The 14,538-nt window shown below is 34.7% G+C and overlaps 2 protein-coding genes across 2 annotated transcripts; one reads left to right on the top strand and one right to left on the bottom strand.

Moving 5' to 3' along the window:
* Window positions 1–3,109: 3,109 nt before the first annotated feature.
* On the bottom strand, window positions 3,110–10,503 carry LOC135075860 (uncharacterized). The gene is made up of 10 exons (XM_063970317.1): window positions 10,239–10,503; window positions 9,948–10,111; window positions 9,169–9,365; window positions 8,405–8,617; window positions 6,501–6,672; window positions 5,824–6,001; window positions 4,948–5,608; window positions 4,762–4,877; window positions 4,182–4,341; window positions 3,110–3,207 (listed from the first exon to the last, which is right to left on the bottom strand). Exons 1-10 carry the CDS (start codon window positions 10,467–10,469, stop codon window positions 3,164–3,166), a joined length of 2,136 nt encoding a protein of 711 aa, XP_063826387.1. The 5' UTR covers window positions 10,470–10,503; the 3' UTR covers window positions 3,110–3,163.
* A 394-nt stretch (window positions 10,504–10,897) lies between these two features.
* On the top strand, window positions 10,898–13,003 carry LOC135075861 (ubiquinone biosynthesis O-methyltransferase-like). Its single transcript, XM_063970319.1, has 6 exons — window positions 10,898–11,091; window positions 11,202–11,384; window positions 11,477–11,591; window positions 11,934–12,065; window positions 12,312–12,582; window positions 12,772–13,003. Exons 1-6 carry the CDS (start codon window positions 11,030–11,032, stop codon window positions 12,891–12,893), a joined length of 885 nt encoding a protein of 294 aa, XP_063826389.1. The 5' UTR covers window positions 10,898–11,029; the 3' UTR covers window positions 12,894–13,003.
* The last annotated feature ends 1,535 nt before the right edge of the window (window positions 13,004–14,538 follow it).

Consider the following 14,538-nt stretch of genomic DNA (forward strand, 5'->3'; position numbering starts at 1 on the left):
TCACTTAGAATAAATTCAAGTCTACATTTATCTCAAACGTACTTAAGCTCCTTCGCCAGATAAATCTATTTAATAAAAAACATTACTAAATGCTTTAAAATCGTACTTATTTAAAATATTTTTATATTTTTTATTAAGTTACTATTGACTAATAAGAATTCAGAATAAGTGGAATCTTTATAATACCACTTATTCTTATGTCTGCGTCTGCGAACGTCTATCACAAACCTTTTATCATTTTGGAAATACTTCATAGAAAAAGTAAAGGCGTACTAATTTAAGGTACTTATACAAATACGTAGGTACTTTTCCACTTATTTATTTTAAATTTTAATTAATTAGACTTTAATTAACAGAGAACAATAATCCCAAAAAGAAATTATTCCCAGTTATTCAATACTTTTTACGAGCATTTTCACATTTTCATCAGCAGGTATAATGTAACAGAGTTCATGATGATCCAAAGAAAATGTAATATGTAATAATATGGAAAATAGACACAGCATAAAAATATCCAGATCAAGGGAAAATAGCCGAGAATTTTTATAAAATAAACCATTAGGTTTTGTATCAAAATATTTACAGAGTCAAAACACAATGCGGTATCAAATCCTTAATAACCATTTGCCTGCCGCCAACAGCGGCCTTATTGCAACAAATTATACTTAACACCATCTTACCAATTCCAGCCGAGATCTCTGTCCTCGTTAACAGATAAGCCTAAAACACGACGGCATTACTTAAGATGACAGATTTTATTGCTTTTCCGTTTCAGTTTTTATGACACCATAATTTATTGCGTGGACGTAACGCTCATACCGTTTTTATGTCGGAGCTCTTAATTTGGACCTTGCTTTGATAGCGCGCCTATCATGCGGAATGTGAGATATATGGCTGCGGGATATTATGTCGTACTCGTGGATCCGAATTTCAGATTTGGGAAATAAAAATATATTGGATTAGCTGCGTTAAGGGGCTGGGTTTTTGATTATATTTAACGCAAAATGACCTTATTATTTGGTATTGTGCAGTTTGTTTTTACTAGCGAGTTTTAGGCACCATTGAATTTTATTGTGACCTTTGAAATAGGTTTTTTAAGGATATATAACAAATCAACAGTTCGTAATAAGCTAATGACTTTAATAGAAACGAACGACACTGTTAAATTTATTTTTACACAAAGTTTTACCAAGCTGCCAAATCTGTACTAAAGCTATTCCACAAATAAAACTCCGCACTAAGTGGCGGAACCCACAGCACGTTATTGGTTAATGAGATGCGGGCTGTACACTCGCGATTCCAAATAGCGGTGTTTGAATCAGCGAGCGTACACACGGGTGAATTGTTTTATTAATTTGCGGAAACGTTTGCGGAGTTTTTGAACGGTTTTTAGATTGTTATTATTTAACCGTAGAGAGCTTTGGCTTAGGATTAACAGCCTGTCTTGGTACACATGCGGTACCACAACTTCCATTAGGAATGAATTATTATTCACAAGTTAGATGGGGTTATCTCGATAATGATGCTTAATTTTCTTTCCAATTTTATACCAATGTATAAAAAGTAAAAATACACTATAAAACTTATTGTCTCGGTCGTCTCTACGGCCAGAAGTTAGCTAGGTGTACGTAGGTATGCGATGTGAAAAGCATTTCCTCTGTGTAAAAAATACTAATAACAATAAGGATTATTATTTCTAGGATAATTATTCTACTTACATAGACACAAATAACAGCACAATCTACGAGATAATTCTGAACATTTTTAACTTATGCAGCAATATGCAACAGCTTAATGTTCAAATGCGTATTAAATTGCATAACAGAAAGCTGCATCTGCCATGCCAATACCCAACTTACTGATGCAAATCAAACCCCGCATTTCCTTTGGGAGCATTCGTATTATTTCTACTTTCGTTCTGTACGGACGACGGCGAATCAAGGTGAACTCTTGCACCTTATGTGCTTGCAATAGAGATATTTTTACGACATAAATAAAGTCAGCTTTGCCTGTACAGGCGACTGAACCAGAACTTGTTTAATTACAATTTGTTATGTTTGTACCAACCTCTCAAGGGACCTAGAATGGTTGGATTCATTGATTTCGGAAACTACAAATAAGCCAATTCACACACAGGCACACTCTTTTTCCCAGAGAGAGCCTCAGAATGACTCTCGTATACCTACTACACTCGGCGTCAAATAAATCGCACCTCCCGCGACAAGCACTTTCAAGCGTATGCATCCCCATTAATTCCCAACAATAAGTATCTATTGGTAATATTTGAAAGCTTAGTTCTAAACTTCATTTCGTCAAGCAAAGGTTTTTACCCCAAAAATGTGTCTTTAGAAGGATCAGGACAGGTAGTTACGCTAATGCCAACTTTTATGGTTATAAAACCATTAAATTGGGATGATTCGCTATTCATCTATTAAAGAGGACCTGTGAGATCATTATTTGGTTTTATAATATTCAAATAACACTAATATTGGTGGAGCACTATGATTGTATCAGATGAAAATCTTTAAAGTTATTTTCGCGGTTGGTGGTTATTGGTGAGATTTCTTTGACGCCGAGTGTACTACAGCAACAAGTTGGGTAATACACAGTATAATAATTATTAAATTTTAGCTGAATGTACGTCAGAATATCCAAAATACAAAACAAAGGAAACAAGGCTTATCCTCTCTTTGCCTAACCAACCGAATCAAAATCCACTTTGAATAACACTCGTGCATGTTACATAGAAATAAAAACAAAAGTTATTTTACCGACAAATATTCCGCTTCAAAATGTTTATTTAATTTGATAGTATTCCCGTAGAATTGTGGAAAATACTCTTAGGCTGGGTTGCACCATTTTGATTCAACTTTAACAAACGTCAAAAATCTGTCAAACTTAATACAAAAAGCACCGGTTATCGTCACAGTTGCCGTTTTTAGGTGGTGCAACGTGCAACTCAGCCTTGCTTTAACTTTTTCCATACCGGGAAAAATCATTTAAAAGATGTTACAAGTTATACATTGAAGGCACTTTTGTTTGAAGCGAAGTCTTCATTTTATAGAGAACGGCATCTTGCTAATAATTATCAGACTGGAAGTAATTTTAATTTATGTAATTGTATTTTTCGAACAATATTTTATTCCAACTATAATAATGAAATCTATTTATCCCAATTGATTCTTTGCAGCGACATTATTGGTTGCACTGAAATGGAAAAAAACGCATATCAAAATACTTAATAAAAATCAAAAAGGCTCATTTCCAATTGTCTACAGCTCTATTGTTTTCAAAAAATTTAAGTTCATACTTTGATTCCCAACGGGTCCACGAGTTCCACGACATAAAAAAAATGAAAAAGCATTTTCTTAGTACGTATATTTTAGTAGGGAAAAGAAGAACAATAGAGTCGTAAACCTTTGGAAATAGGTAAGCCATCAAACAAAAGTAACAATTATCTAAATTATGAAGCCTTTATAACTTTTACACGCTATTTGGGCAACTGATTTATAAATTCGACAATAGTCAGACGAATAATCACATTACAGTTGATTTGAATAACAGATCACAAAGTCATATATTAATTAATTACGAATAAATTAAATATTAGCATTTAGTATTTTATTTTCATGACATCTGGTTTGTTTTAGTGGCCAGTGCAACGTGTAACTACTAGAAACATTAAAATGTATTTAATAAGTGAAACGTGGCATAGCAAATGAATGATTCAAATGCAAACCCCTCGTGCGAACTCATTACGGAAATATTTAACTATGTAATTGCAAACTTTCATCCGAAAATAGTTTAATGATTCAAATGAACTTATTTTTAACTAATGTCATTTTGTGCAATAACTAAGGCTGTGTTTACATAGATAAGACTATGGAGTCACTTGTAGCTTATTTTATTAGGGCTGAAAAGAAGGTATTTTTTAGATTTGCGTTGGAATCGTTGTTTAATTAATGAACAACTGCCTAATTTATGGTTTTAGTCCCCTGATCTTGAGTTCTGAGGGAATGGTAGAAATTTTTGATGCCTTGTCATTAACAAAATAGAATACTTTTTAAGACCACTTCAACAAAGTAAAGTCACAAAAAATTTAGCTCACTGTAAAATTTTGGCCGGCTCTAGATCCGCATCACGCAGTACAGTTGTCAAAAAACAGTCAAAGCAACTCTCACCATTTTTTTGCGATTCATCGGGTGGTACAAACATGACAGGTTTCGGCGTAACGCACAGCTCCAATCTAAAGCTCTTCAGTTCAGCCGCGGTGGGCATATCGAATCTGCACGGTGCCACCCGCATTTTCCCAGAAATTAACCTCCCCAACTTCAATATAGCCTGAATGATAGATAAATTCATTTCAATATTGAATACTGTGAGCCTAGGAATTGCACTTCACACTATACGCAGAACAAAGTGATCATCGATTGCCAAACTGTTAAAACAACGCCATATCGTTGAATTGTGTAAGCACGCCATAATAATATAGATTTTTCACGAAACGACATTGGACTGTCGTTATGCTATAGCTGTTACCAGTAGGCCATCTGCTATAGCTGTTACCAGTAGGTTATCACGCCATTTTATCGATTTTGCCCATACATTTTGACGTCGATAAAAGTTATCCCGTAGTTATAGCCGTACTGAACATCAATTTATTTAATTGAGAACCAAACCCGAGGTCAAAAATAAATAATCTGTACATAATAAACATTGCCAAAATTAAAATGATCAAAATAACCAGCGTTATTCACTTACAGATCTTGTAGGCAGCGGCAAAGCAGGGCGAGCGTACACCGGGGGACACGCCAAAAGCACTCCCATTGGGACATACATCTTCAAGATATAGAATGGCATAGCAGCTTCAAGCAGTTCTATAAAAACACTTCTATCAAGAACAGACCTTCATCTGATGGATTTACAAAGAAAAAATACTTTACATACCAGGATAAAGTCTCGAAGGATATCTGGCAGAAGTAGAAAATACAGGCTTCACTTTTGGATACAAATCTTCAGTCATTTCCCAAACCTTTAAAATATAGTGATCACTTGGACCCTCTACGTAAAGCAGTACAATATTTCCTGCATCTAGACTAAATCCAGTCAATAAGTTTTCTTTTTCTTCAGACTGCAAGATCTCTTCATTTATTTCTGTTATTTGTTTCAATATAGCGATAATGGATTCTGAGTCATGAACGACAGAGTATAATCTTGAAAAGGTATCAGATCGTTTCTTAGGTTTACAGCCAACTAATCCCATCGACACTTCCAATGTCATTTGAGCTTGCAAAATCATGTGTGGGGGCACAACAAGGTTTGGGGTCAACGGGGCCCTTATGAGATTAATGTCGTTCGTACAAATCCCTTCTCGCTCCAAATTAACCACAGAAGGTACTGGTGGAAACAATGGATACTCTCCTCTCAAAAATTTATTGACTCCCCGACTAAAACACCGCCCGTCAATTTTTGTTACCGCTATGAGGAAATCCAGATCTTCATTCGTTTGTTTTCGGAGAGACGTAGCACCGAAATCGTGGTCACCTTTTTGATAGCCAAAAAATTTGGGATGCTCCTTTGATACAGGAGTCAGTCGTATGCCTCGAAGCTAAAAGAAATGCATATATTTTGATCTAAGCATAAAGTTACTTTCAAAGTCGTCGTCGTTCGTCGTTTCAGCCGAAAGACGTCCACTGCTGGACAAAGGCCTCCCCCAAGGATTTCCACAAAGACCGGTCCTGCGCCGCTTGCATCCAGGTACTTCCCGCGACCTTCCCGCGACCTTCACTTTCAAAGTGTAAACATAATAACATTATTTTTTACCTGAATTTCAAAATGAATATCCAAAAACTGAGCCATGACATTCGGCACGAAAATTGGATCCATTGGCATGGCGTGGTGATCATTGAATTTTACATCGTTCTTGATGGAGCGTACATTCTGTGGCTCAGAATCGTGCACCTCGTCGCCAAGAACCCATCTTGTATAGATCTGTGATATCCTTGAACAGTAACAGTAAAATTTATTATTTTTGCATTTGAAATCAGACGACAGAGTAGGTAGTTCTTTATTATTACTCCAATATTCATTAATTTCCATGAACAAACATTATAAATCTAAATCATTTCCTTAACTATTAGGTCGTTCATAGAAAAATACCTTCCATGAATTGGGAAATTAAGCCCTACATTTACAAAATGGAATATCTAATATTCGACGATTTTAATAAGTACTAATGGGCTGATTTTTCTAAGTGTGGGCCATGAAAACGGTCAGCGGTAACTCGTAACTCGTTAGTATCCGCGTCACTGCTATTGATAGGTAGTTTATTCCATATCGATACTTATCGCAAGCAATCCGAAAGTTGTTTCATTTCAAACCCCGACAAAGTTCTAAGCTAGCTATAACAACTTCTGAAGCAGCTTATGAACTTCTAAAGTGTAGCTGCAACTACAATTGCGCACAACTCTTAGAAACATTCCATTGCTGGATTTTTCTACCTCAATTTCTTCAGACTCTCCACAGGAACCTCTGATAAGCCCTCAACGTTGATAAAGAATACTGGCATATCATCTTGAGCAGGTAAATTGTTACTGCTTATTACAGCGATTATTTCACCAAGGTCAGGCGGGCGATCGCCGATTTTCTCAAAAGGTACGACTCTCCCAATACCTTAAAGTCAAACAATGTTTTCCAATTACTTGTCTCGAGCAACATTCCTATAACGATGTCTATATAGTAAACTTTTGCAGTTTATAATAGTACAGAATGATAGACGGCTTTTATTTAGCATCCCCTGTATTACTATTATTTTATTTATCTATAAGTGTAGTGACATTGGGTTAGATTTCAGCCGTCCAACCAATCCTTAATCCTCTCCAGAGTACATTGACCCTTAGGAAATTCGAAGAAGGTAGGTACTAGGTACTTGGAGTCTAAGACCCTGATTACTTAGCAGTTCCATCATATAAATATTTATTTACAAGCCTTATTATTAAAACATTTTCATTTGAAGGGCTCTCAAGGGAGAAACTCGAAGCAATTTCTCTCGTTCGTCGGTTTTGCGAGCACCTGCTCTCTTTAAGGGCCGTTATTGCCCTCAAATACCTATGCTCAATATCAAGAGTACCTAATTGAAAAGGTCGTTACTTACTGGAACGATGCAATCGTTCTATAATGATATAAAAATTATGTATAGCCTGACCAGGAACATAAAAACCCTGGCATAGAGGCGCTTCAATTGCATTTGATAGTGCAACACTGAGTACAGTCGTACCTGTGTTAAATTAATAGGCTTACTTTATGTTTCAGGATTCAGGATTACGGGCTAATTTGATATTTTCATAAATTAACGAAAAAATATTATTATAGGTAACCTGGTTTAAATAAATTAAATGAAACCATCAATCGAACTAGTAGGATTTATTTTATTATTCATCAATAATCAAATTCAGAACTTGAATATTCAACTGCAATGTCTGCTCATGAACGCTTCAAACTCGGTACTTCTTTCCCAATTCCATAAAATTCAACTTTTAGAAAGTGACAAAAAACTTTAAAATAGGTAGTTGAAACAAACCACAGCTAATTTTCATAGTGGACTGTACTATACGATAAACATGTCAGTCAATTTGACAACCTTTATTGGAAACATTTTCAATGAAAATATTGTCCGAACCCTTGGTATTTCTCTTCGACAAATACTTTAACATATTGTGAACCACTTTTCTTTCACGACTATAAAAAGATTTTAGCAATTTCATTCACAAAATCAATTGCGCACATTTAAAATAAAGTTTGTTTACACTTTGACAGCAATAGACTGACATGCAAGGTGACATGTCAATGAAGTTTTTAGTTACTGTTGCCATTAAAAGAAATTAGTACCATTAGTTTTCCGCAACATGGCGAGGGTTTTTATGTTCCTGGTCAGGCTATAGATGGATGTTTATGAGTTTTTGACGCAATAACTACTTACTTACTTACTACGAAAATATGGCTTAAAAACATCATGAAACTACGTGAAAGCCAAATGTTTTCAGCGGAAACATAGGTATCTTGAAACATAAAAATAAGAATTTAACTTAAAAAATCTGAATTTTAGTTAGGTATCCGTTTCTGAAGCGGCCTTATTTATTAATATAAATAAACAAAATATTAAATCTGAGCACATTAAAGTCGGGCCAGTCGCCAAATTCAATAAAATAGGATGGCTTTGTAATTTCATAATTAGATGAAGCCTATGTTGACATAATAAACGAAGGGAAAACCATTTGAATAGAAATATTATGTTGATTCATCAAGGAGGATAGATTAGAATAATATTTAAATTAAAGAAAATTTTAGTTAGCTAAAAAGCAACAATCTTATTTTTGAAAAATATGAATTGCAATGTTTTAGTTACCAGCAAGAATAGCGTCGCCTTGCAGTTTGACTTCGAACTTCACTTTAGGCACTTCAGCGACTTTTTTCTTCTCCTCCTTTTTTATTACTTTCGACTCTCTACGATCCCGCATTTTGGGCTCCTCTGGCTCCGGGATTTCTTCTTCAGGCATTTTGTTTGTATTTAAGATTGCTTCTTTTACGTGGAACATTATTGTATCTTGGTGCCTCACATCTAATTCGACATAATGAGATGTTTAATCTTATTAAATAAATAAAAACTAAGTATTCAATTTAATTCCTACTTATACAAAATTGTACTGTAAGGAAAATATTTGGATGTTTTCTATTACGGAAATAACTATCCCTGGGCAGCAAATCGGATTGGAAATTTCATAATCTTACACGTGAATCTGGAAATAGAATCGAATGCCGTTTGAATGGGCCTCATGCCCATTCGTGATTGGGTACCCTAAACTAGTATTGAACTACCTACAAACAGCTATTGAAACCGGAAGCCTTACAATTCCAAAGTTATATTGGTATGTAAAGGTTCACCTTTCGATCGATGAACATTAGGTAAGATGGAATTAATAAGTGACTTATGTAATCCAACAAAAAAAATATTTACTCTATACTTAGGTATGTAGGTGGGTAGTTAGTGTACCTACATTATATCCTGTTAGTTACTGATTTCGAACACTCAAATATCCTCTCTATGATCACTACACGACTATCCTGTGTACGTGTTACATGCGGGCTTGTTTGCAAACTTCCTTAACTAACCAGTAACAACTTGCGGAATATCGAACAAGTTGTCCATAAAATTTGCAGGTATGTGCGCTGCGACTGGCTCCCATACTAGCTTCAGGATAAACTCCGTTAGGCTCAATTCCTCGCCTTCCACCACTGGAGCGAAGTATCGTGACTCGTTGAACTTGAGAGAAGGAAGAAACACTTCGACGTTCTTGTCGTTTTTGGCGCTAAAATGTGTAGGTAGGTAGTTTTAAAAGGACTGCACGTGAGTCATTTTGGGACGTGGTGAGTTATAAATCTATCTATAACTTATAAATAACAATTTAAATTAATTTATTAAAGAAATAAGGTCACACTAATTTGTTCATCATGATTTTTCACTTGAAAAAATTACCGTAGACCAAGTGAAAAGCCATATTGAGTTACATTAATGCACAAATCCTAAATAGGGTACCACGATATCATTTGCTATGGAACAAAACATTTTTCAATTCCCTAGCCTACTTTAGTTGGAAAAAGTGCCACTACTTAAAATCCGTAACTTAGGTCGTAGACCCTACCCGGCCTGCGTGCATGCGATAAGTTTCCACAAAAATTAAGCTTGCTACCTACTTAGGTGCTTCTAGTTTTATCAACATCACAACAATCCAAAAGAAAACATATCACGTGTGTTGCGTGAGTGGTCTACAATGTGTTTGGGCACGCACGTGAAAAATTAATTAGTTAGGGCAGCTCTAGAATCAATACTTTCTATTATCTCATAATTTGGAATTTGGACACAATAGTTACGTCTTTAAAATTTTACTAACTTTGCACCAAGACTACCCATTCCAACAATAGGCGTGATGGTGGCCGTGAAGTTTCGCAGTTCCATTACACGTACTGGGTATATGTGTGTAATAGAGAATGTCAGAAACCTGCGCTCCAAAAATTGCCAAGTCCTGACCCATCCATACTGACTTCCACACCATATCTGCAAAAATAATAAATCTATGTAGAAGCACAGATAAACTTTACCAATTTTATTTCGATTTGCCGCCATTTACATTTTTTTTTAAATGTCACGTGGTAACCAGGCAATGGAATAAAAGTAATAATACCTTAGCTGCATGAGGCCAAATCAGAATATCCACTTCAAAGTTCTGCCCAGGATAGAGCTGATACTGAATTTTCATACCTTGAGCACAAGGACCAAGATCAAGCCAACCCTCATTGCAATCATGCCAGACATCTATACCAAGAACTTCGATGGCAAAAGTAAGGGTAAAAGTACTTTTACAGAAACGGGATAAATCTACTGCAGCTGTTTTTGGAGGTGCATTTTTACTCATAACGTTGTAGGTTTATCCGTTTTTATTTATTTATACAATCAATCAATCAAAATAAATGAAGTTTATCTTTGTCAAGCTAATCGATTTAAAAATTTACCAATTGAATCGATTTTATTATTCAATTCATATTCAAATGGTGCCATGCAATAGGCTGACTGTGGTACTGAGATGAAAATGGAGACGCTTTATGTCAAATTAACCCTAAAAGCACAAAACAAACTCATCTCACGTGTATCTCATTGATTGAAACATACATTCCATTTTAATTAAGTTTTAGGCTTTTGTATTCACTCGTAATTAACAAATAGTGATCAACAATAAACAATGAAGTGTAGAAAACACTGTTATTTTATTAAGCCGTCTCCTCAAATTCGTCTGCTCGGTGCCACCGCTCACCGCACATTTGTAGAAACGTTAAAATAGTATGTCTTCAATGTCAAAAATAAAATAGGACTCGCTCGCTCAAAAAAGCAAGAAAATCCGTGGAAAACTAGAGAAAGTTCTCATTACCGGCGATTTTTTATAAATTGAAGAAACAAAGTAACGCAGTATAGATTAAAATGAGTTCAAAAATATTACGGACCTGTTATCTATTTCATAAAACTCTCAGTAAAAATAGTGCGTAAGTACATAATAACGTCAAAAGATCCGTAACAATTCATTTTTAACCACCTAATTCTTTGTGATTAATTTAATTATAGTTTATACCTAGTTATCAGAGAAAAATTACAGGAACTTCAAACCTGCCTCGACTAACCTGCAGTTTTCGACGACTGTGCAGTCTATCAAAAAGGATGATCATAAAACCGGTTCGACTATAGATCAAGATGATCTTAACAAGTTTACCAAACAAACAGAATATTGGTGGGATCCATCAGGCCCTGTTAAGGCTCTTCATTCTATGAACGAGATTAGGTAATGTTTTTAATATTAATTAATTCATAATATGTACTGAAAACTTTAGTACCTAGTTTAAAAGTCATATAACTTAAACTATTGGTTTACAGAGTACCCTTTGTCAGAGATGGATTAGTTCAATGTGACCTCGATAAAAGAAGTCTGACTCCTCTTAAAGATAAGAAGATTTTGGACATAGGCTGCGGTGGAGGTATATTATCAGAGGTAAATATAGGTACTTAATTATTGACATCTTTATTCCAACCATAGCTTAAGTACAGACAGTCAGACATCATAATATAGTTCTAATAGTGTATCAGATGTGTAATTGACTGACCAGCATGTTTTTACAATCTATTGTAGGAAAGTTAGACTATGCCCGTTTTCTCCATCAATCCCTAATTTTTAAGTGACCCCTAAGAAAACAAGTGTAAAACTGGTATATGGTAACACTTATTAATATTAAATAAATATCCTTATTTATTTAATATTAATAAGTGTTACCATATACCAGTTTATGAGACACATTTAATATTTGCTAAATATCCATTCATTTATATTTTTCAGGCATTGGCTAAAATAGGCGCAACGGTTACAGGCATAGACGCAAACAAAGACATGATTGATGTGGCTAAACAACACAGTGAGTCAAACAGTAAATTAGTCAACAAACCAAATTACTGCTGTACTACAATTGAAGTAAGTAAAATAAAGTATGAATAACTTTAATTAAAGTATCTAAGAATTATTTACTAAAATATTGCCTTAGAGATTTTTGGGAATGACTCAAAATGTTTCATAGAAAATTATACATCTAAAAATATGTATTACAAAATAATCTGTAGATCAGTGTTTCCCAAACTGTTAAAAAATTCCACTGTAAATAAATTGTTCATGAAACTTCTCTTTCATAAGCCGTTAAATTCATCTTTGCAATATTTTCAGGATCACGTAAATGACCACAAAAACTTCTACGATGGTGTGGTTGCTTCAGAAGTTATAGAACATGTCAACAATCAAGAATTATTTGTGAAGTCATGTATTGAAGTATTAAAACCCGGAGGAAGAATATTCTTCACTACACTTAATAGAACTCGAATGACACAAGTCTTCGGTATTTGGGTAGCTGAATATATTTTGAATATAGTGCCGAAAGGAACTCACCAGTATGAGAAATTTATCACACCAAATGAACTGACATTTTTGTTAGAAAGAAGTAAGTAATCTTTTTTACCTGTAAGAATGTAAAAATTTTTTTTTCAAGTCACTTGTAAATGGCTCTTAAAGCACCAATCTTAAACAGGATAAAACTTTATTACAGTTGTTTCTCTTGCTAAAATTGAAAAAGTGTTTTAAAAATATCTTGCATAACTTTTTAACTGATGAAAGTAATTTTTCTTTTCAGATAACTGTCACGTGGAAGTGGTTTATGGCACAATGTACAATGTTTTATTAAACAAATGGGATTTCGTCAGTTTCCAAACTTTCATGTATGCACTTCAAGCTGAGAAGTTAGAAACAAAATAATTTTAATACAAAGTCACTCTTTTTACTGTGAAGTCAGAAGAACAATAGTATTTTTATTTTATTTACTAATAATATCTATTTATTGTAAATATAGAAAATGTAATTTTAAATGCTGTTTATTAATACCAAGTCAGCTAGGCAATATTTCCCATAGCTTTAAGTTTGCCTTTTGTTTCAAAGGAAGTTATGTCACAATATACAATCCTATTCCGGTTGTCAAACAGTTCACAACGTAAATCGAGGTTCCTGATTACAATCGTAAATACACAGTGTTAAAGTGCGCGATTAGTGCCGTTTGCCACCGAAAACTATAGTTAACTGGTGTAACTTTAACCACAAACGTTAGCTTCGCTGAATATCAGGTGAAAACGAGAATATTCCGAGTGTGAAATATTTGAGAAATCATCCAACAACACAGTGACATAAAAAATCACTTGAAAACTACCCACTAAACGCCAAACAAAATAAAGAGCGGTGAACGATTTCCGGCTAACTGTCACTGGGTCAGTGTTGCCACAGCAAAACTATTGCCAGAAACAAAAGAAATCTACCAAATAGTAGAAATGGACTTGAAAGTGATACTAGCAAAAATGGAAGAAATGAAAACAGACTTCAAGATGCAAAATGAAAAGTTAGTTGAAAGTTTCAACACAAGCCTCTCAAAAACTATAGATGAAAAGCTGAAACCACTTTTGGAGGAGAATATAAAATTAAAAGAAGAAGTTCAAAACCTACAATCGCGAGTACAAATCTTGGAAAGGGAAACTAGGAAAAACAACATTATATTACACGGCGTTCCTGAAAATGAAGCAAACGATAGTGACCTCAGGAATAAAGTAATAGAGATGTTAAATAAAATCTCCCAAAAAGTCGAAGGAATGCAAGACTGGGACAAGTGGGAAATCAGCAATGTGAGAAGACTTGGGAAGAAAAATACCGAGAAAAAGAGACCAATACTCATAACTCTTACACTGACATGGCGAAAGTACGAAGTCCTGAAAAACAATAAAAACTTTCCATCTGACATATATGCTACTGAAGACTACCCAAGGGATGTCCTTATAAAAAGGAAAGAACTAAAAGAGAAAAAAGAGCAAGAAGAAAGGCAAGGGAAGATAGCGTTTATAAGATACGACAAACTTATAGTCAAGCATAGGGATGTGGATGAAGCTAAAAGGAAAAGATCACCATCTAAGTCACCAAAAGAAAATCAGAAAGACACTAAAAATATAACAGCTGCCCCTCCAAAAAACTTAACAAGAGATTCGATACATTTCGAGCTAGACCGAACTCCGCTTCAAACGAAACCAGGAACTAATACAACCAATGCAACTCATCACACCGGAAACGAAAATTCAACTACAGTAAACGACAACAACATCTTATACAACAAAAACTCTCTCCCAATACGGCTGGTCACCGTGGGGGAAGTAGACCACCACCCTCCATCAAAATGATGGAGGAGGCTTTTACCCAAGTGGGGCCACAATCAAGAGAAATACTTAATTAATTTTAAATAAAACTGTAATAACTGTGGATTTATAAAGCTATAATAATAATAAAAATACAATCCTATAAAATTATTTTACACAAGAAGTCTACTTCCTACTATATGCAAAAGTTTGTATGAATATCTGGATGTGTG

The sequence above is a fragment of the Ostrinia nubilalis genome, chromosome 11, assembly GCF_963855985.1.
Source record: "Ostrinia nubilalis chromosome 11, ilOstNubi1.1, whole genome shotgun sequence".
Classification (NCBI taxonomy): Eukaryota; Metazoa; Arthropoda; class Insecta; order Lepidoptera; family Crambidae; genus Ostrinia; species Ostrinia nubilalis.

What these genes read in the sequence shown, in the direction of transcription:
- LOC135075860 (XM_063970317.1), bottom strand. Translation starts at nt 10,469, where the DNA reads ATGAGTAAAAATGCACCTCCAAAAACAGCTGCAGTAGATTTATCCCGT. An exon ending in ATGGGTAGTCTTGGTGCAAA is followed by an intron (nt 9,366 to 9,947) that starts GTTAGTAAAATT and finishes TACACATTTTAG; the next exon opens with CGCCAAAAACGACAAGAACG. An exon ending in ATATTCATTTTGAAATTCAG is followed by an intron (nt 5,609 to 5,823) that starts GTAAAAAATAAT and finishes CATTTCTTTTAG; the next exon opens with CTTCGAGGCATACGACTGAC.
- LOC135075861 (XM_063970319.1), top strand. Translation starts at nt 11,030, where the DNA reads ATGAGTTCAAAAATATTACGGACCTGTTATCTATTTCATAAAACTCTC. An exon ending in ACTCTCAGTAAAAATAGTGC is followed by an intron (nt 11,092 to 11,201) that starts GTAAGTACATAA and finishes GAAAAATTACAG; the next exon opens with GAACTTCAAACCTGCCTCGA. An exon ending in ACTGCTGTACTACAATTGAA is followed by an intron (nt 12,066 to 12,311) that starts GTAAGTAAAATA and finishes CAATATTTTCAG; the next exon opens with GATCACGTAAATGACCACAA.